Raw genomic sequence first — 23565 nt, 5'->3', positions numbered from 1 at the left:
AGGTATTTGTGCTGCATGCTCAAGTATATCAAGTCGTGTGGTAGATTTCGACTACACCTGTGAATAAACTATCTGCATAAATTCCCAAATAACATCATGAGCCATGAATACTCGTATGGAAACGCACATGTATGCATTCGTGAAACCAAAACCGAAATCGCCCGCGAACGGACTACTTGGCGTAGTAACACATGTGCAGAAGCTCCGCCCACGTAGCTTTGGCTGTGCTGCCACAGAAAGTTGTCGCCAGGTATAAAAGAAACCGGAGCTAACCTGAGTCTCACTTCGTTTTTGCGAAAGCGTGAAATCAAGGCAATAAATAAGACGAAGACGACGATACCCTGGCGCAGCAGTCATGGAAAGCTTCCGCACTGAGGAATTCATCAGCGAGACTAAAGAAATATCTTTAAATATTTAATTACCAATCATTAGTACTTCATATCAATATAGTAATTAACTATAGCTTCTACGAAGTGATACACTGCAAGAAATATTGGATAAGTTCACCTACTACTTGGCCAATTCCCAGCATTGGGTATGAGCCATGTTCAGAGGAAAGCAAACAACAAAGCATGCGCGGAGCTGCGCTGGCCGCTTGTGGAGCATTAAAAAAAAAAACGGCGTTCGCATGACTCCTTGCTGACGTCTAGGAGAGCAAAAGCTACCCAAAAAGTACGTGAAAGCACGACTGTCCATAGATATGAAGATGAAGCAAATTAAATGGGTAATAAGTCAATTAATGGAAGTCGGTTACTTAACCTAATAAAGAAACTGAATCAGTGAAAGTTAGTTGTATGGTGCTAATCAAAGCAAATTAAGTGAGTACCGAGTTTATTAGTGAAAATAAATTAGTGTCATTCACTGAAACTGAGATTAGTGACAATGGAACGCTGGAGGTCGTATCACGTGCACGGTACAATAGCCACGACAGTTGGCTTTCGCCTTCGAGTCGGTGCCACGTGAATGCATAAGAGACCTTGTGAGTTTCATTAGTTTTTCGTGAACCCCGGTGGCCAACAACGTGTGACAAAGTTTTGCTGGAAGCACAAATACACTGTCGCCACACTGCATGTATGCACTGGCACTACTGCATGTACACAACGGTGCATTGTTGAGAACATCGGAACGCGTGGCTGCCGCTCGGCGCCACCGACGGCCGCTGCTGCCGTCCTTCGAATCGTCGCAAACATGGAGGAAGAAAGAAAGAGGAGCGAGCATTGCGCAAAGCGATTGAAGCCCACTGTGCCGGCCCAACACGTGATCAAAACGTCAGAGCGCGCGATAGATTTTAGTACTCCATGTTAAGTTCCGATTTTGAACCACCTCCGTGAGCCGGCCGACCTGCGCCGAGCGAGCGCGCTTTGATTGAAAAATACCGGTCACCGTACACCGAAGTCTCGGCAAATCTCGTTCATTGCGTGATCTCACCGCAAAAGGTCACGTGTTGGCCTCAGTGGACCGCTGTGTACAGTGCCCACGGATTGAAACGAGGAATGAGAACATTAAGTACACCAACTGGTATTAACGGTTGCTCGCATAGGCGTTTGCAGGGTTCTCCATTAGGGGTGGGGGGTGGAGAGGGTGTCAAGTTTGACCGCGGTGCCCCTTCGCCGTTGGTCGAGTCCGAAAGAAAACAAGCTCCGCAATGGATGCAATAATAAAAATGAAGCGATGACGTGCTCGCCACAGCGGATGGACATTTCTCCCCGGCTTTCCGGGGGTAAAAATGAGAAGTAAACAGATCCTTGAATGCAACATCAGGTGTACTTGGTTGCCATTATCGTGGAGAAGCATGCGTAGGCATAACCCTGTGCATTATAATATGACGGGAAACGTCCGATTGTGTAAAGGTAACAGCCCCTTTAGATGACGAGGGTGCACCCCCACGGTCACCCCACTCACTCCGCACGCCTATGGTTGCTCGATATGACCGCGCCGTGTCGTTACGAAGCTGGCTACTAAAGGTGACACCAGGTCTGATGGAAGCGTACGAGCCAACATTATGCCGATGTGACTCGACGTGATGGCGGTGGAACCTAAATTCCGTGAATTACTTGACCCTAAATTCACGCGTTTCATTCCCTGAGCTACGTGTTATGAAACGGGACTCATTCCGATGTCACCTGTGCTCGCTGTCTTGCCTATACTTTCGCGCGGCGAGATGACTGAGCGAGGAACAATACGGCCGTACCGCTCGGCGTAGGCGTAGACGTGCGCAGAATGATGATAGGGTTTATACTACGGCGCACTTGACTTTATAAATGGCTACGCCCGACAGCAACACTCGTACGCCTTGAGAATCGAGGCGCATCAAGGACGTTTTTGTCGTTTATGATGCTGAGCCTTATGAAAGTGCGTTTAAAGACCCGTCGCTGTGAGCAGAACGCATGGTTACCAATTGAAAAGCTAACTGAATGCGAGGAAGTTTTGTTTCTTTTTATTTTGTGTTCTACTGTTTTATTCTCTTAGCACGCTCCACACACCCGTACAATTGGGTTAGATTTTTCGATGACTAAGGAGCCCAATTTCACAAAGATTAAAATATTTTTTTTCTGAGGCGAAAGCCTTAGATGCCTTATCAATCGCGAAAACTGACCGTCGGCGGAGTCGGTGGTGTCAACACGAGTGATGCAAAAAATCATAATGGGATGACGTCACCACATGACACCGTCATGACTTCCCACGTAGCTAAAATATGTGACGTCACTATGACGCCACAACGCGTGACGTCACATGATGACGTCATCACATGACATCGTCGTGTGTTCTAAGGTGGGCCGATCCCAGAGGAACTGCACAACCACGTGCGGTGCAAAAAGCTTGCAATTCCTCCGATCCCAGAGGCAGTGCAAAGCCACGTTGGGCGCGGAAAGCATTTGGGCGGGATCTGTGCAATCGACTGAGAAGAAGGAAGAAGATGACATTCGCATTCTAGTCGTCTTAGGAAAATGCATAATGGATCATATGACTAAATGCCAAGCATTTCTTAGCGAACCAAAGGCAATTTTACCGTTTCCATCCATCCATCCATCCATAAATCCATCCATCCATCCATCCATCCATCCATCCATCCATCCATCCATCCATCCATCGATTCATCCATCCATCCGTCCGTCCATCTCCTGAACTTGACACATACCAAAATTTGCATGGGAGGGCATTAATGCATGACAAACATGATGAATAGGTCTTTACATGAATACCGTGAGTTACTTGTCGCGTACGTCATGAAACACTGTCCTTCAGTCACGTATGGCACATACCCGAATACCACGGCTAAGGAATGCGGGTATGAGCCACAGGTGATGCACAGTTTGTTTCAACCCAGGAACGTCGATAACAGACTTTAAAAAGTCTTTACGCGATCGCTTTAAGGAGCTTGTGTCGCATAAAATGCGGGGTAGGCGTCGGCGGCATTGTCGGGGAGGGAAACATCAGAGGGACAGAAAGATTGAAAATCACGGTAAGAGCCGCAATCGAACGTGGCAGTCAAGTGTTCATCCACAGAGCTACACCAGTGCTTGAAACTGTTTACGAAAAATAACATATAATGGCGTCATATCGCGGCAACGTCAACTATGGTTGCGTGTTCGTTATCGGCGTTTGTAGCACTGTAATAAACATTACATATTAACGCCTATGACTCGCCAGGTTATGGTAAACCATTGCTCAACCCGGAGGAATACGGTGAAAACAGCTTCTTATGACGTGCACATCATCGCACCGTAGCGTGCATTTCGTTTCGGTAAAACTGACATCTGTGCTTTAAGGTGAGTACGGACATCACGTCCGTACAAATGATACCCTTTGGGCGTCAGTGTAGTCGACATGCCTGGTAAGGCTGCGATCAATCCTATAGCCAGGGGGGAAGGGGGGGGGGGGATTCCTCGCTACGAGCCTGCCCACGATATACGCAGAACTACTCAAAATGCACAAAGAAGTCGGTCCAACTAGCAACGCTTGACTCGAAGAGATGTAAAAAATTCGGTATAGGCAACTACTCGCCTACTGCTTCGCATGACATCGACTCCCAAAATGATTGCGATCTGCCGAATTTTTTTAGGTAGGGTTCTTTTTGTTTGTGCGAACGCAAACCTTGTCTTTTAAAACCATGTCCCCACTTCACAAAGAAGTCACTAACGTTAAAAATACTATCCGCGAGAAATTTTCATAAGAGGAAATGTCAACCAATCCGGATGCTGCATACAGTGATGCTACCGCGGACTTCTGATTTGGAGCAATTTTTGGAGCAGCAAAATTTCCGTTTTGGAGCACTTTGGAGCAGCAAAATTTTCATCTTGGAGCACTTTGGAGCAGATAATTTTGCATCTGGGAGCACTTTGGAGCAGCGAATTTTACATTCTGGAGTGCAATACAGAAGCATATTGCATTAACATTCAAGCACCTGAGTATTATTATGGGGCTGTTATGAAGGCTAGAAATATTTCGATTCATTGCAAATCTCATGGAAAAAATCATCTCAGGAGCATAGGCGTGCGCACGGGGGGGGGGGGGGCGCAAAATCTGCCCCGTACATTGACCCTTGCGATAGCAATTATATGGACACTCTTGGCAGATTTTTGCCGTCGCCGTTGCCGTAATTTTCCGTATAACGTCCAAATTATTAACATCACCACGCGCATTCTAGCCGCGGGTAAAAGCTCGCGACCGCTGGCGACGAACGCGGCTGAAGCGGAGATTAAACTAGCCGGCCGTCTGTCTCCGCCGCACGGACAGCGCATGAGATAACATCTTGCCGCGTGCGGGCCTGCGATTGCTGATCAAACAGAGAGGAAACGCCCCGCCCGTCTTTCGTAAGGAGCATGAAGGGACGGAAGGGGGGCGGGGGACCGCATCTTTCGAAGGGCGCAGTCGCTTGCGCGCGCGCTATCTCGAGGCATCAGGGGACGGCTCGTAAGCTTGCTGTGCTCTCAACGCTTACTTCGCGTTTAGAGAACTCAGAGCAAGAAAACGCTTCGGTTCCTGGAGGGGCCATATTCCTTTAAACCAGCGTTTTGTTGAGTTACGCGAGATCGGATCCAAAAGAGTTAGCTGCTAGTCTTACTTCGTTTCACAATACAATTTTTTGGTATCGCATTCATTGCTTCGCTCTTAAGCGAAACTGAGTTTTTTTAACCGTTAGCTATTGACCCCCGAAAGCGAGGGGCGGACGTGTAACATGGCGTAGCCGCTTCACTGTGGGCCCGCTACTGACAGCTGCGCATTTGCGGCTGCTCCGACCAGGAGATATGATTTTACTAATGAGATTACATTAAAAAAAAAAAAAACAAGCGAAAAATTCGAATTCGAACCCTAGCACGTGAGCTCGAAAGGGCAGGGCCTTTTAGGGGGTATTTACCGCAGAGTGATTACAAACTCGGACGTGCTGGCGGAAGGAATTACGAAAAAGCTGTTCTGGATGAAGATTCATGAATAAAGTATATCTGAGGAAAAGTGTCAACGCGTTTCCACCGTTGGCGTGCTCTTCCATAAACGCGAAGCAAGGAAAATTCGATATTGTCCCATATATCTACTGCGAGCGATCCCAGATTTCATTCCGCGATGTCCGGAAACAGAAGTGACAGACATTTTAGCGGCACTCATGTAGTTATTACTGAACATTGCTTTCCTTACGTGCCGTGCGACGCTTGAAACGAGGTATCAGCAGCGTTTCTGGAAAAGACGACGTCCGCCGATGAATCGCCGTCGCACTTCCTCGCTACCGATAGGCCTAGACGTCAAGAGCCTCTGCGGAGAGCGCGTTTTGCTGTCGAGCCGACTTGCAGAACAGAAGCTGCGTCGGCACCGTGCATGGCATCGTGGCTTACTCGGAACGCACGCGCAAGCGCTATTTATTCAGCGGAACAATTCTTGGTCCATGATTGCGACTTTATTGGCAGCCCCAACATCGAGCTGCACATGTTCTGACGCGCCGGCGGTGCGATTGCCGGTGATAGACGTCCCCAAACCCGAGACTTTGGCGCAGTTTGGCGCAAATTTTGTCGATATTATCAGGATGGCGCAGTAAATACAATTTGGCGCACTTTGGCGCAGTTGGCGCAGGAGTGGAATCACTGTGCATATCATCATCATAATCGAAGCGGGCTGACCAGTAGTTAAGAGAACCACGAACGAAACGCTTCGTGAAAGCGGCCCCTGCGTGGCACTTCAGAGGAGGGAAATGTGGGCCTTAGAATTTTAGTGCGCCAAGTGTTGTTTATTGCTTGCCATGCATAGAGGTGGATTGCGTCAATATTTGCCGGTCCTGTTGTCCATTGAGTTAAGGCGATGACGTTGGATAAGCAAGGTACAAGGGATGACGCCAATTGTCGGGTAATTTGAGCCACGAGTATGCTATCATAAAGGTGATGGAAGGTTTAGATTTCGCGACGAAAAGATCACCCACTCACTAGGAACACCGCATTAATCGCAGCAGACACGTTGGCTTGTGGCAGAGAGCTGCGCCATACTCTTTCTGTACCTAACCTAAGCTAACCTAACCTAACCTCTATCCTTACGTAAGCTAACCTAACCTCTAACCTAACCCAACCCACCTCAAGCAGTGTGACTAAAACTTAAGAATTTCTACGTCAAGATGTTTCTGCGCTAGAACGCAGAGTGCCCGGTAAATAGAATTATTCTACTTTACTTGTAACGCCGGGCAGCTACATTGCAACGCCGAGCAACTGAATACACATTTAAAGACAAAATTTACGCATCAAGGTAGATTAACGAAATATGTTTCTTGCTTATTCGCATACATAGCAGGGATTGTAACCAGAATACTTTTTGTAAATATATTTCGTTCCGCTCGTAGGACGTGCAACAATAATAGGAGGCTACTTAGAAGTTACGGTGACATTGAACATAAGTTTGGGCGTGGGTCAACTTTAGAATGATAAGAACCAAAGCTTCGTCGTCGCGGCTGCTCTGAAGAAATATAATTTAATGCGCTAGAAATATCAGGCAAAGCCAGATAACCTTGTGCAACAGCCGGGAATCCCGAAAGACGTGGTAATCCTGCCCTGGCGAATGTCAGGTTCTCAGTTCGTACACTCGTTGCGCGTAGACTCGCGCTACTCGAGCTGAATAGCTACCGCCCACGGTTTCGTGTATGCGCCAGGCCACGAAAGCCCTATTTGAGCTACTTGAAGACGACCGGACTTTACGAGCGTCTGTGAACTACCAGCGCCAGTTCGTGTTGTGTGTGTTCGCACTAACTGTTGTTTTCTTCTTTTTCTTATTCTTGTTCTTTATTCTCTATCTTATCTTCATTATTTCGCAAGATTTTTCACTACCTAATTAATCGCTCTCCTTACATTATCCCTGCAGCTCACATATCTCACCGCACTGGTCATGCACTACAAGTTTTTCGTGCCTGTACTAAAACATTTTCTGCTTCTTCTTTTTTCCTACGGCGGCAAAAGACTGGAACGGCCTTTCCTCCAATGTCGCCACAATCGCCTGTTTTTTTCATGCATAGCATATACAATATAACTCGACATTAATCAGTGCGACAACCTCATTGATTGTATATTAACCCACCCCTTATGAAATACCCCCTGGGGGTCTTTAAGGAAATAAAAATGAAATGAAGTGAAACCTACTGTTCCCTGTTCTCCCCACACCACGTGCAGGGTAGCCAACCGAGCCAAAGCTTGGTTAACCTCCCTGCCTTTCCTCTTCGTCTCTCTCTCTCTCTCTAATGTTAAAAGAATGATTCTCATTATCACGCTGACCTTGAAGTCTTTATAGAAGATTTTTCGTCGACTGCAGGTGACAGAGAAGCACGGTGAGAGGTGGGCGGGCGTTAGCAGTCGACAAAGAGCGATGACGCAGACCTTCCGAATGCGTTTTTGTACACCTGACTCGTCACGGTAATTGCGCCGTCCTTCAAGAGTCTACGTGTTCGTACGCACAGCTGCGCGAGCATCCGCTTGCGTTGTAACGCTTACGGCAACCTCAACTGCCTGTCGGTTTTAACCGCAATAAAACATTATTGAGCGATACGCCCACGCTCTGTCGGTCTGAACTACAAAAAAATATTGTTGAGTAATACATCTCAACAGTAGGGTGATTAGTACAATCGACAGATAATAAAAAGAAGACGAAGTAGATGGCTTTCGCCTTCGAGTCGTCTTAGGCATGAGTGCATGAGGAACCGTGCTATGTAAAACCACAACAGACCATGTTGCGTTTCTTTCGTTCGTAAGGTCACTTTGTGTATAGTAAAGGCGTTCGTCGCCAACGGCGTTCAACCGTATGGAATCATGCGCCCTCCGTCTCGAAGACCAACCTGAACGCAAAGCTTCGAATGGGCGGCAGTATATGGTCTTCGGTGACGAGAAGCCATCTGTACGTCCACGGACACCTTGAATGCACTGTCGCGGTGGCTAAATCCGGCTTCGCTTTCCCTTTCTTACGATGAAAAAAAAATAAAAAAGAAAAAAAGAAAACAGGTTGCTCTGGCTCAACGGCACCGCGACGGGACCTTATCAGCTGCACCGGCTGCCACTGGAATTGCGACACCCTCTTACTCCTGGCCAAACCATTGAAAAAGCCTCTCTGACAGTGCCTTGATCGCAAAAGTAAGAAAGAAAAAGAAAGAGTGATAGAACTTAAGTAACAAAGTGAAGCCTTTGCGTAGCAATATGCCTGGCACGTACACGCGCAGCGCAGACAGTTGTCTTCTGGTTATGGTAATTTCATCAGTCACGGGGTGTCGGAGGACCGCCTTCGAATTACCGTATTTTTCCGGTTGTAACGCGTTGCGGTAGCGTAGCGGCAATGGCGTCGCGCTGCCGTGAACGAGGACGCGGGTTCGATTCGATGGTTCGATTCTCAGCCACGGCGGCCGAATTTAGGCGGGGTCGAAACTACGAAACGCCAGCGTGCATTGATTTAGGCGTGCGTCAAGGCACGTTGCTGTCGATGAAAATGCGAAGAGGTATCATAGAATCGCGATTGAACGATAACGATGCATGTTGCAGCTATAACAGTGCACAGTCTACACTAGTCGTTAAGCAAACCATAAGCAATATTTTCAATCGTTTAGCTAACACTATAGCCATCAATTAGCGAACACATGGCATCACTAGCTGACATTGCCCAATATTAAGGTAACGCCGGCCAACATTAGCACTCTTTGAGCCACATTTAGCCCGCATTTACTTGAACTGCGGTGGAATTTGAATTTAATGACATAAAACAATTTACAAAAAATGTAATAGTTATATTATATATACAAACGCATCTAAAACCCTAGCCTAGGGCTAGTTGGCATTCATTCAACTGTAATTATGAAAAAGATTATGCCAAACAGCAAAACAATAAGCATGCAAACAAAACAAAAATACTTTACTAACAATATAACAGTTAAAAAACTAATTATAGCACACTAGGCAGCCTTAGCCAATCATTCAGCCACATTTCGCCAACATTAGGCACATTCTATCCAACTCTAGTCATCGCTAGCCACTGCTAACCTGCCCTAGTATTCAAGTAAACACGGTCAACTGCTGCTTTATTACGTAATTTACCATGTTAGATCTAGGATACTATTCAGAAGTCGAAAGCGGGTTGCGGGGAGTAGGCTAAGGTATGATTTAGCACATAAAAGCTTCTCAAAATTTTGCCTCTGCTTTTTAAATAGACATGCAGCTTTCCTAAATGTTCGTTACAGTTGTTCATAACATCTTGCGAGGACTCCTGATACGTCACTAGTGAGGATGGATGATGCTAGTTATTTCACGTACTTGTTTGAGCGCAATAATCGAACTGTCGCTTGTGGATCATCGAGTCAGGGAGCGTGAAGCTTTCCTGCTCGGCACTGAGCAGGAACTGTTCTTTCTCGTTGCCTTGAGTAATAGCATAGATCGACAGAGCTAGGCCTTCGCGGCATGCCAAAGCAAATGCGCATTTATATATGGTGTATGTGTGTAGAAATGTTATACATTATCACGGCAGAAATGAACACGAAACGCGCGACTGAGCACGGAATAATATCCCCCCCCCCCTTATTCTTTTTTTTCAGAATCGTAGGACCAGGCTACAGCTCTAAGTGGGATTTGCGATAATTTTATGCGATAGTTTTACCGCCTTCGCGGCGGTGGCGTGGATCTTACTCCATAATTACCCCGGTCACGTAACGCAATATGCTATACACGTTCCGCAGTAGCGTCCCATGTGCGCCGTCGCATATTCGCTTCGCAGTGTCGACGGATCATTTATCCTTGGAATATATACTTATAAAACGGTAACTGGCGCTGTTAAAGCGATATAACTCAAAGCACTACGCTGTTAATGGATCACATTCGGAGTATACGGTACGGACACCTCAAATAAAAAAAAAAATCGAAGTAAGTTTTCACCACAGTGTTGCAAGATCACATACCCTCGAGGGTAAAGGCGGTTGACGTTCCATTACGATTTCAACGCCGTTTTTTTTTTTTTTTTGCATCAACTGCCAAAGCTGCTGCCTTCTCTACGTGAGGTTGTCCTTGAGACGCATGGTTGTACACATTAAGCAAGAACTAATGGTAACTGTTTCGTCTTTTGATGAAGAAAAAAAATGCATAGTATGCATTTCTTTTGGAAATGCATAGTATGCATTTCTTTTGGAAATGCATACTATACATTTCCAAATTATAACATTCGTGGACAACAGAGTCCAAGAGGGAGCAAAATATATTTTTCATCACGTAACCCGAGGCAAAGGGCGTCGCTATGACTCTTGAGTGTGCATCGCAACTAAACGGTGCTCACAGCCGGCAGTTCACTATGAACCATCCTATCTAATAATTATAGTGGAACTAGTATATACCAGCTAAGCAAAAATAAGATATAAGCGATTAAATAAGCCTAAAGGACTGCTCTCAAACAACGGGTGAAATGGAGTTTTCTTAAAATGTTGAAAACATGCCGATTGTGAAAACGATATAATTCCGCGAAATTGCAGTTCATTTATTTAACACTTCACCCCTCAGGGACAAGTCGACTTGCATGTACTTTGAAGCTTTAACGAGGGCAACAATCCAAATTTGAGTACAGTGTTATAGGGTTAGGTTGTAGATCGCGCGCGCGCGCGCGCGCGCGCACACACACACACACACACACACACACACACACACACACACACACACACCCACACACACACACACACACACACAACACACACACACACACACACACACACACACACACACACACACACACCACACACACACACACACACACACACACACACACACACACACACACAGGTGCAATATTGACTAATTGAGGGTGGTTCAGTTACCTCATAAGTAATCGACCGTATGATATTTCAAAAAAAATCACCTAACATATCATAACGTCTCTTAAGGCATACACGAAGTTCGGAGAGAAATGTGCTTTTCAGGAAAGTATTGTTTTTGAACCCTATCATGCGAGTTTTGCACAACCTATGGAGCCCCACCAGCAAGGAAAAGCATGGACGTTGAGTTCAGCGCGAAGGCAGCTACTTTTTCAGAGTTGAGGTTCTTGCAGTGTCCTATACCTGGCGCTTTAGTAGCATCTCCAGGTGATATTCACAAGGCAGCTGACGTGACGGGGTAATAGATGTTGGTACACCGACGGTGACGCTGGTGCCGTGTCTCTTACTTTCAACGTTTCACCTCGTATGCTTCATGACGAACCGCTGTTGCCTTGCAAACACAAACCACATGTTTTTAAAGGTTTAAGGCGGGTCCACTGTTAAAGGGAACACCAGCATGCAGGGCATGTTTGGATTTCGCTCTCTTGCAAGAACATAGTGGCTAAGATTTGCATAAAACTACTGGTGGTTGACAGTTCAGCCTCTTTTTGACAGACTCGTGCAGTGTATGAGCAATGTTTTCCTGTCCACTTCCTGTTAGAGGGCCAGCAAAACGAAGGGTGCTCATTGGAGTGTCCCTTTATCATTGGACCGCACTGTACATTGCAAGTTATTGCGAAAAAGTAAAATTATCTTGAAGACGAAAAGACTCACTTGAGCTAGCCTGTGCTATAATCTTGAGTGCTTCTCTGGGAAAAAGTGACAGCAAGGACTGAGGTGAAGGAGAACAAGGATGAGCATACGCAAATAAGCAGCCGTACTAGGTCTCGCACAACGTCTGAGATGTTCATGACTAATAACATAAACATTTGAGCATTTCGAGTTATTTGAATGAGAAAGGACAACACCCTAGGTGGCTGGCTGTTGCCGCCACAAGTGGTGCGTAATCAGTCTCCAGAGTTTTCAGACTTCTCTCGTTGACTTTTCTTGTGAACTGACCAAGTCAGTCGATTGAAAAGAAAAATATGGAGAAGATGGATTTCGCTTTGAGTCGTACTGGGAGAATTCATAAATGACCATGCGACTTTTATTGGGTGATGCCTGCTCTTACAACAGTTTCGAGCGCAATAACTTTTTTTTTCTGCGAAGTAATGCTATGATTGGCTTCATCAACCGAACTGTATAACTTATATAAGATGGCCGTCACTCGCTTCTGGCGGCGCTGTGTCCGAGTAAATGCGGTACAGCCTTCACACTTGTTTGAACTGTCTTTATAGTCGATTCTTATAAGGACGCGATAAACAAATGTAGACAGTGGGGAGAGTGGCAGGGCTGCCGTCTTTACAGTGCGCACGAAGCGAGTCGTGATAGCCAAAGAAATCTCGCGCTCCAAAGCATGTGGCCTTGGTGCGGCGTGAGCTGAAGTCGCCGCTTCGCGGAAAAGAAATGCGCACCCCTGCGCCTCGCCCGCGCCTTTTCTCCATTCAAAATATGTGCTTGCATGTTGTAAGCATTCGAGGGGAACGCCACCCGTGAGGCGGGAACAAGAAAAGCGAAACGGACACCGCTTTGATAAGAGTCGGCAGTTGGTGAATGCGACTCGCCAGTGCAAAAACAACACGCAAGCTGTGAGGACGCTCTGCTTGAACGCGTAGATTTTGTGTCCAGGTGAGTACCGACTTTGTACGCTGAAGGTGATCGTGTTTGTAGATGCAAAGGTAAGCAAATGTGCTAACCCTAAATGTGTGAAATGCTGCAAAGATACGACGAAAAACATGGAGGACGCTTCGCCTTCAAGAGTGGAACGCGATAGCGTATACCAGGCCTTTTTTTGCGTCACCTCCTCATTCGCTTGCCGCGCTTCGATTCTCCATGGGCACTTCAGCAGCGCCCGTTTTTCGCTCACAACCAACGCCGCCGACACCGACGCCGACACCGACGCCGACACCGGAATTTATGCGACACGGGCTCTTTAGCGCTGTCACGTTTAAACGGCTTTGCAGCTACTTGTAGGAATATTAGTTACGTATTGTTCAATGCGCAGCTTGATTACAATAATAATATCTGGGGTTTAACGTCCCAAAACCACGATATGATTATGAGAGACGCCGTAGTGGAGGGCTCCGGAAATTTTGACCACCTGGGGTTCTTTAACGTGCACCTAAATCTAAGTACACGGGCCTCAGACATTTTCGCCTCCATCGAAAATGCAGCCGCCGCGGCCGGGATTTAATCCCGCGACCTTCGGGTCAGCAGTCGAGCGCCATAACCACTAGACCACCGTGGCGGGGCCAGCTTGATTACAGGAGCAGCGTATGCGTGATCACGAGGGCGCAACACGCAGAAAAGCAAGGATAGGAGATATATAGGAGATATTCACCCTGTAAAGTGAGTTCGTAATGAGCTTTAATGGGCAACGTGGGACCTGTGATTTAGCCCGAAGCCATGTTATCTAGGCAGGCAGCGCTTTAGGCCGTGAATACGTCGCCCATTTCGACGAGAGTGCTTTGGATTTTTGTTGAGGACGTGACAGTGTGTACAACACGCTGGTGTTTTCTATAAAGCTTAGAAAGTCGGCGCCAAACAAACAACACCGATAAATTAAACGAGGGACGTTCTGTAGAGCGCTAGACGTAGTGACGAAATTCACGTTTTCTCAACGTTCGGATGGGCCGTGCTTTTCCTTCGAAATAAGTAATTCGATAGAATTCGGAGAGCCAGTTCTACGGCAGTGATCCAAATGGGTGTGTTACGTTGGCGCCGAATAAGTATTCATGACTTTATACGCCCTAATTCTAACACACTGCTATTCTAACATATCTTAGAGAAATGCAACATTAATTGCATGACTATAACAGAGGAATATCGATTACTTCTCAGGAGGAAAAGTGTGACATGGCACGTTCTTGCTTCACAGCTCTCAAAGTTCTAAACATTCAACTATGCGTAGGCGTGCGCAGGGTTCCCCTTCAGGGGGGTCGAAGGTGCGTCGCAGCGCCTTCCCTCCCAATTATGTCAATGTATGGCGCTGACATTGCCCCCCCCCCCCCCCGTGTCGCAGCGCCGCCCCCCTCCCTATTATGTCAATCTTTGGGGCTGACTTTGCCCCCCCCCCCCTGCCCCCTGGGTGCGCACGCCTATGCAACTATGTATGACTTTAAACCTGCGGGTTAAGGCTGCGCGTTGTTTTGCACACCAGAAGCCAGGAATCATTCTGTGATTGCCAGTGGTAGAAAAACAAAGTCAACGTAATCCGTCGGTGCGCCCCAGATGAATTAAGCTACGACAATGTAAAGTGGTTGTCAAACTTGGTTGTTGAAGGAATATCTGTCTAATTGTGCGTTAAATGAACTGCACAAAAGTTATGGTACCTGGTCATGTGCGTGTTATTATTTTTGTTTACTCGCTCAGTCTTGTAAGAATTTTGATCACTGACACTGTCAACGCGCACAGCCCGAATAACGTGCTGAATTCTATTCGCATTTTTCTCATATGTGACTACTTGGAACGGATGATCAGGTGTGCCCCCATTTCAGGCTAAGCAAGTTGCACACAAGAAAACGGTCAAGGCGGCTCAAATTAAGGGCACTCAGATTCGCAAATGGCTGGGTGTGGCTGAAGTAAGAGTTGAGTCTCTGTCGCCACTCTTACACCGCTTTGTTTTTCTAACTCCCTCTGCAGTGATGGCTTCCATGAAAGCAACCTTCGGTGCCCTTCTCGTCGTTCTGGCAGGGAGTCGTGCGTTCGGCTCGCCCCTGAAGGACTTCGTTGAGGTACGCCTACAAAGTCCCTTCGTATCACTCGAGCTTTCGGCTTATCAATAAGCATAACTTGACGACCGGAGGCAGAATACACAAAGATTCGCGCTAGTGAATGCACTTTGCCATTGGACGCAGGGCCCGGCTAACACTGTGTGCAATGTCAGGATTGGCTGAGTTCTTTTCTCTTTCGAGCCATTTCTATGACGCAAGAGGTTCCTGTGAATGCGGCCTTAGATGCCCATAAAAACGTGCCTGTGCGAATGGCGAGTTTCAGTACTACGTACGTACATACATAGCGTCCATGAGGCCGTTTTTCGCGCAGTGCGCATGAGCAGAAGTACTCCGCACGCGCTCTATGCCAAACTTGGCGTTCTTACGTGCAACGGCGCAGTACTAAAACTCTCTAAATTTTCACGGCTAACACAATTTGTCAACTTTCTCTGCCTTAATCGTTACCAAAGCTCTTTTCCTATCTCGTATGAATGTATTGTTGCATTTCATTTTTTAATATTTTGCTCAATTTCAAGCTTTATGGGTTTCTTTTGGAACCGCGTTTATGCATAACTGCTTTTAGCGAAGAGAACATCGCATAATGTCCACGCGATTCCAGGTTAGCTCTAACCTTGGGCGAAAGCGAAAAGGAGGAGTTCGTTACGGCCAGCCCGGCACAAAACACTCCCTCAAAATGAGCACGCCCAGAATTACAAAATTCAGTTGGCCTCTTTCGCCACCCAGTCATTAAGTGGCGCAATGTAGCCTAAGAGGCTTTTATACCTCTTTGTTATTTTATACGCTGTTGATGTGACGCGCAGAACGTTGTTTGTGGGCTATCGGTGAAATAGACAATGGCGCGCACAAGAATTGACGCACCTTAGGCGGAGAAACAGAAAGCATTTTCCTCATAGTGTGACATGCAGTTGGTCTGCGCTCATTTGCCAAAAACCACGTGGTCTGACGATATTGTGAAAGCGCTTGAAGTATTGTTGAAGAAGTCAGGTAAAATAACTTTGGTTTCACAGTGACTATAATAAGCGAAAAAAAAAAGTTGTCGTTAAAGCTTCTTGATCATTCGCGCTGCCAAGAATTGTCGAAAGATCGAGAAGGAAACAGACAACACTGTGTGATACGCGTGAAATGAAGGGAAGGGAAATGAATGGCGTGTCACGCATAACAGCAGGCTTGTGGATTGCTCAGAAGTATTTACTGTATTTGACTCCTCACAGCTAAGAGAACTTGAATACAACCACTACGCATGTCACGTAGCACACGCGCAGTGGCGTTCGGGTATTTTAGCAGTGCCATTTCACCGTGCGGTAAGTACAACAATATCCTATCCCCATGCTCTGCACGTCGTTATTTTAACCTGCAATGCCTCTATTAGCCACTATAACCGTCTCATCAAGTTACTCTACGCAGCGAGCAACTCGCGCAGCTAAAACGTTGTCGAATCATGGTACATTTAATAAAGAACGGCAATACCGTAGCGTAAACGATACGGCATTAACGTCACTGCTTAGACACTCTATTAGAGTGTTTTAGCAGTGGTGGAATCCGGCATGTTGAGTACGGAAATACCGTACCATCGTAGTCGGCACGTAGTTTTTTTGTTAAATGTTTTATCCGCACGACTTGCTCATTGCATACGGTAACACGATGACAATGGCTAATGGAAGTCTTGTAGACTAAATCTTGCAGACTAAAAGAACTACGTGCAGACCGTACGGTATTGCTTTACTTACCGTATACAGTAAATCAGTGCTGCTAAAAGACGCTATTATTGCTTTTGCTCGAGCGGAGATGCGGTATTGAAGTAATACTATTAAAAACGCTGCCGGATGCTTATATTTGTTGTCTTTTGGCGTTGCTTTCGCTACCTTATTTTTTTTTCTCGAATCTGCCACCGATAGGCAGATTTGAAGGCGATGGTCAGTTTTGGAAGGCTTTCTGTTGGTTTGTCACCTTCGCTGTATGACTTAACGGAGATCACGATTGGCAGGTATTCACTTTTGCGAATAATTTCGCTTTAAAACTACTTCTTTTTATACACGGGCAGTGGTCTTCGTCTTATGAAGTCACGTACAATTGGTCATATTTCTTTCTGGTTAACTCTGAAGAAACAATCACGAAAGCTCGACAATGAAATCTATTGAACACTATAGATACCTTCAGCTTCAGCAAAACAGATAAAAGTCTGTTTCATCGTTATATTACTCATATACAGTACTTGGTTGTTCACAATATAGCATAAAACTTTAGTTTTAGTGTCTTGGCTCTCTTTGGCCATCAAATGGCCCTTGTGCCAATAAACATCATAGATCATCAACTTTACAGTTTTAGCTTGTTCAGGTGCCGCGCTCCATAGTCTGCTAACATTACACAGTGAACCACACACGCGCACAGCAATCATAACTGGAGAGAGCGATCGCGTTTCATCACGCGCGCTCAAGGTCACGACGCACGTTGACGTAACTTCTTTCTGGCCGTGCCATATCCCTCCCTGTGACGAGAGAAGACGAGAGAAGAGAGAAGGCGCCTAAAGGGCGCGACAAGGCTTAGCTCGCTGCTGACGGATTAGAGAAAGGTTTTGCAACAATCGATTCGCGAGGCAGGAAACACCGATACTGGAGTCATTTGACGATTTCTTGGAAAAGCGGTTCATGACCTTTTTAAAGAAAATGCGCCGCGTTCGAGCGGCATACTTGGCGCCGCCTCTCGTTTTACTATGCAGTATTTTGCCGCGCCTTTTCTAACGTGTGCAGAGTGTGCGCAAGGAACCGCTGACCGCGTACCAGTGCTATCGTAACGGCAGCAGTCTGGAAGACGCGTCGGCCATCAAGCTGAGCGTCTTGTGGAACGGTAAAGGACTTCCCGACAACAAGGTCGAATGCATCGTCTCCTTCAGTTTGCCCGACAGCGAAGGAAAGAAAACGTGAGTGTGTGCGCACTTACTTTAACGACAAACATTCGTTGCGTGGGGTTGTTCTAACGCAGCAAGCACGCTAGACTCGCCCATTAAAGTGGTTTTCCCGAGTTCCCATTTTAGTAATTTGAAGGTGCACAAAAAAGCCGCCACGGTGGTACAGTGGTTATGGTGATCGGCTGCTTACCAGAAGGTCGCGGGTTCGTTCCCGGCCACGGCGGTAGCACTTTCGATGCAGATGAGAATGCTAGAGGCCCGTGTACTTAGACCCAGCTGTGCACGTTAGATAACCCTAGGTGTTCATAATTTCCGGAGCCCTCCGCTAGAGCGTGCCTCATAATCATATCGTGATTTTCGCACGCTAAAGCCCAGCAAATATTACATAAAGTACACAAAAGACAAGCACTAAATCAGTTTATACTTACAAATTATTCTATGAAAACGTTATCGTTGTTAATTCCGTCATGACGGTTTCATTATTAGGAGAGAAAATCAAGGTCAAAAGTTTAATGCGGAATTTTGCGCTTTAAAGGGATACTGAACAAAAATTTGAAAAACTGACGAAAACATTGAAATTCTACTCGGACGACGCGACTGTTCCGATAGACAGAGTATATTTCACGTATTTTTGAACAGTTCGCTGTATCTTTGGAGGATTGCCAGCGTGCGGCGGCTGCACGCCAGCATGAGCCGTGACGTCAGAGTCACCGCGGTGCATGCAGGGTGCCCGTTTTCCTGTCCTTCTCTTCCATTTCTCCATCTCTTCTTTACATCTCACTCTCACCCTTCCACAAAGGCGCTGAGGCGTGCCCCACCGTTTAAGGGCTATACCCCAGCCGGGAGCATTGGTCGCTGCCGGTGCCGTTCGTAGTGGTCTTAAGAACCGTAGTGGGAGCTGAGCGGGCTGAGAGACGCGGGCGACGGCTGGCATTGTTGGCATGCCCGTTTCCGGTGTATAAAACGTCACTAAGCGTAACCTCCTCTACTTGACGGCGCAGCATTAAATTCATTATTTTCCTACAGTTTCTGCCTGAAATCAAGGTTGCAGCACCCAGTGTTTCAACTTGGCTGAAAATCTCGGCGGCAAAAATTTCGTTCAGTATCCCTTCAACCCCGGCACCTGAAAGGTCAATGTGACGTCACGCACTTTAGTCTTTCTTCGAACTCCTGCCACATTGGTTAATAAAATTCCTCGAGACTTGCTATGACGTCTGTACGACTCCCTTATAACAATGTAATTTATTTCTTAGCGATAAAAGTTATCCAGGCCTCAGCAGAAGCTCTCAAAATCTATGGCGTCGCAGCGAGTTAGTGCGGGAACTTCAAGAGCGGCGTCTCCATCTTCATGACTCTTCGCCAGTGTCCTGACTTACCAAACATACTCTCGCGTCAAGAGTCGTGCTTTTTGTATTTATACTCTAATTTCGATTGCGTAAGTGACACACTTGGTTTCACGTGTGAAGTAAATTAAGCTACGGCAGATATACATATATGAGCACTACGTTAAACCATGTTGCTTGTTTTGTGGCGAAGCCTTGGTACTGTTTAACGTTGCGCTCTCCAGCGGCTTGTAGTGGGTCGTCCTCTTCTGAACGCCGCTCGCGCTCAGAGTCCGTGCTTTTGCCTTGACTGTAGCCATTGCGCATTGTTGCTGAGTGCCGTCCAATAAACAGCTTAACAGTTTCAATATCCTTGTGATGGGGGCTGCCTCTTTAATATAGCTGTTTATCGGCTCCAAACACTCAGAAAGGTATCGTTATATTAAAGGGCCCCTCACCAGGTTTGACAATTTTGAGCTAACGAGCACAATGCATACACTGGGCGTTCACGATCACGTCTGCCCAAATTTGCAACACTACGCGCCGCGGGAAATGGGTCAAATTTCAAAATGAACGCTGCTTGCCCTTCCTCTCGCGGGCGCGCGCTTTAGAGAATGAGGGGATGACGTATATGAAAAAGTAATAATAATATCTGGGGTTTAACGTCCCAAAACCACGATATGATTATGAGAGACGCCGTAGTGGAGGGCTCCGGAAATTTCGACCACCTGGGGTTCTTTAACGTGCACCTAAATATAAGTACACGGGCCTCAAACATTCTCGCCTCCATCGAAAATGCAGCCGCCGCGGCCGGGATTCGATCCCGCGACCCGTGGGTCAGCAGTCGAGCGCCATAACCACTAGACCACCGTGGTGGGGTGCATGCATGAAAAAATGGCCCTACGTAGATGGTAGTGCTGTGACGTCGCTCCTCTACGTAGACAACTGTGCTCTGACGTCGCCAACAGTAGCACGTGACACTGCGATAATTATTTGACACGACATGTGTAGTTTGTGTAATTTGTTGCTTGAATAGATTAATAAAACTTGAGTGAAATAATGAGACACACAAAGGGAATGTGTGGGTCTTTTTCATTTTTTTTCGTGAATTGCAGCGAGATGCGGGGCTAATGTGCCTCCCTTTCCCATGCGTTCGCGTCCCCGCGGTTAGCGCATCGAGCAGACACCAGCCCTGGAAATGAAAATAATGTTCTGGCGCGTTCGAGCGCTCATTATGCTCATTTATTCGACCGCATCCAAGTAAACGTTAATGCGGCACTGGATCATGATACCGCCACTCTCGTGCCCGTGCAAATGTCGCAACTTTCATGCCCGTCCCGCACAAACAGGCAGTACACCACAGAGAACGCCGACAAAACGCCCGCGGCCGCTACATAAAAACAAAGGTAGCGGCCGTGCAACGCCGCTCGCGTGCTCGGGCTGTCTCGGGCACGTCATGCGCACGTGGCCATGCATGCGCATAACGTGTTCATGCGTATGTGTCAAGTGAAGAGGGCAGGGAAGAGATTTGGCTTGCGAAGGCTACACGGGGCGAGTGGCAAGGGTTTGAAACTCGCCTCCTCGCATCATGGTTTCGCGCCGCTACAAATTATTGTTTTTCTCAGCTCGTAATGAACCGATTTGAAAAATTCTTGCGGCATACTGCTCTTCATTCGGCACACAACAACTTCCAGCGTCTAACTAAAATTTGATATGTGGCCTGGTGAGGGGCCCTCTAACAGAACATGGGGAAGAAATGAAATGGAACCCAGTTTCATCATAATGAAAGCTGTACGAATTACGCAGCATTGATTCGCCAATGCTTCCCTAGTGTTGGCATTGTATGTATATGCTCTTTCCTCTCCTTCTGTCTTTTTTTGTTGTGTTTATCGCTTTTTTTCTATTATTTTCGTGTGATTATGTGATATTTTATATCACTTTCTGTCCTTTTATTGTGATTATCTGATTTGTTTTGCGATTATCTATTTTCCGTTCTCTGATCTCCTGTCTGCTGTTTTTCAACACTTTGCTGCACCGAGCGCTGTGCGTTTAACTCCCAACGCTGGCGTTTAGCTGTCACACTACTGGTTCGGACAGACGAATTAGCCCTTCGGAGACGCTGGCGTTCACGGGCAAGCGCACCCTGGCACTCCGAACGTGCAGCCTGCCATGATTACGTGTATCAAGTGCGTAACCTGCGTGACGCCAACGTGAGACGTGAAACTGCTGCGCAGTTTAAAGCCAACTGAAGTCGCCATCTCATACTTCAAAGCGGACCGTGCATGAAAGAAGCGTGGCAAAAAAATTTGCAAATAATCTTTTATTTTCTTTTTATTTGGGAGGGGGGCGGGAGGGGGGTGAAGTGCCTTGCATTAATTAAACCAGTACACACACATACATACAAACAACTTTATTGAAGGACCAGAGGGACTGGCGTAAGGAAGTCCTAAGACTCCCTCAACCAGTCGGCGGCTCCACCCAGGTTGGCACCGGAAAATGAAGACCCTCCAGTACATTATTTATTTTACTCACGCAGGTTCCACGCATCCGCGGAGTACGTGCTTCAAAAGGACTACATCATACTAGCCGCTGGTGGTAAGTCACTTTACATGTACACGCTGAGACTTTAGTTTGGCTAATGTAGCCGTGAATTTACATCGTAAGTACCTGGTTATCCTACGTTTAGCGCTGTTTGAAGCATGCTTTTCTAGACGTTATCCGGATTACGACCCCGATCCGTGATTACGTTTACGACTACAACCCAATGTTTGATGACGCAAGGCTTAGCTTAGTTCTCTGGGACTCGGAGTTCTCTACACGAAGTCACGTTGTTATTTCCCTCATCCGCCGTGGTAGCTCAGCGGCTAAGGCGTCACGCCGCAAAGCACGAGTGAGCGGGTTTGATTCCCTGCCACGGCTACCGCATTCCGACGGGGCCAAAATGCAAGAAAACCCACGTACTTAGGCTTATGTGCGCGTTAAATTGAATTGAATTTTTATTTTCATGCGTAATACATGAAGGATGGCGGTAGAGAAAGCTGCGCTTAAGCTGCTTGACTAGCTCCCGTTACCTAAAGAAAAAATGGCTCAGAAGTAGTGGCAAATAAATAATAAATGAAAGGCACAATATATTGAAATATGGTATTGTGAATAAGTAAAACAGCAGTAATAAGAATTATTATATAATCTAAACTTTGTAGGGACTCAACGAGACGCGCTCATGGAACAGACTCACACAGTCACGCCGTCGAACAAACGAACACGTGTACATTTATTAACCGCATTACACAATGGCAAGCTCGCCAGCCCCGAATCGAAGTGATACCTGGTAATAAGACAAATACTCCAAACATAATGCCAATACAAAACACAGAGAACATAACACACAAAACAAAGTAACACATACAATGTACCCTGAATGCGGTGTCGCCGACGTCCGACTCACCACGAAGGGTCCGTGGGCCCGAGCCGCGGAGTCGTGCCCACGGACTTGCTCCATAGGCGTCTATTGCTGACCACGCTGAACCACAAAAAGAGCAAGAAGTCTTACTCAAGCGCGCGGATAACCTCGCTTCCGCCAGTCACTGGACACCGCGCGTCATCGGACACCACGCGAGCACAGCACCACCTCTCGCTCGGCGGCGTTTAAGTAAACTACAACTAATCCGCCGGACGCGCGTGCGCCATGAGGCGAAAACGACTTTACAAGGGGTGACAGCACCCTCACAACTAAGAAAGGTATCGAAATCACCTGAGGTTAGAAATAACCTCAGGAGATTAAAATTAACCCGGCGTCCCCTAAGACGGTGTTCCTTGCAATCACATCGTGGTTTTGGAATTGGTATCTTTATTTTATTCAAACAACTCTGACCGAATACTAGAGCAGTCTGATGACCTGGGGAGGCTGTCGAACATCTCAACGAGTCTCCACTTTGGCGCAAAACGCAAAGGTCTCAAGTTTTTTTCAAGCCGACCGTATGAATGAAACTAAGATCCTGTAGGACTGTTGAAAGCAAGGGAAATCCCTTGGAGTATTGTATGTCCTGAGAAGGAACGAGGTCTCGCCCATTGTGCGCTTGCAATCCTTCCGGCAAGCTTTCTGATGAGCTAAAGTACTGCGCCCTCGACTTTAGCAGCGCGGGAAAAAAAAACTATAAATAATTTTTTTTGTGTATGACCATTTTAGACTCGTGCTGCCTTTTCAGAATTAGTTAATTGCTTCACAATGCCTGTAAGCATTTAGCCCAGCCTTTCTTGTCTCATCTTTCAACA

General features: G+C 46.7%; 1 protein-coding gene across 1 annotated transcript; it reads left to right on the top strand.

Moving 5' to 3' along the window:
* The first annotated feature begins 12837 nt into the window (after window positions 1-12837).
* LOC119378431 (uncharacterized) lies at window positions 12838-21923 on the top strand. The gene is made up of 4 exons (XM_049411763.1): window positions 12838-12961; window positions 14975-15066; window positions 17814-17983; window positions 21830-21923. Exons 2-4 carry the CDS (start codon window positions 14977-14979, stop codon window positions 21921-21923), a joined length of 354 nt encoding a protein of 117 aa, XP_049267720.1. The 5' UTR covers window positions 12838-12961; window positions 14975-14976.
* The last annotated feature ends 1642 nt before the right edge of the window (window positions 21924-23565 follow it).

The sequence above is a fragment of the Rhipicephalus sanguineus genome, unplaced genomic scaffold (assembly GCF_013339695.2).
Source record: "Rhipicephalus sanguineus isolate Rsan-2018 unplaced genomic scaffold, BIME_Rsan_1.4 Seq837, whole genome shotgun sequence".
Classification (NCBI taxonomy): Eukaryota; Metazoa; Arthropoda; class Arachnida; order Ixodida; family Ixodidae; genus Rhipicephalus; species Rhipicephalus sanguineus.
This window is presented reverse-complemented; position numbering and strand designations above follow the sequence as displayed.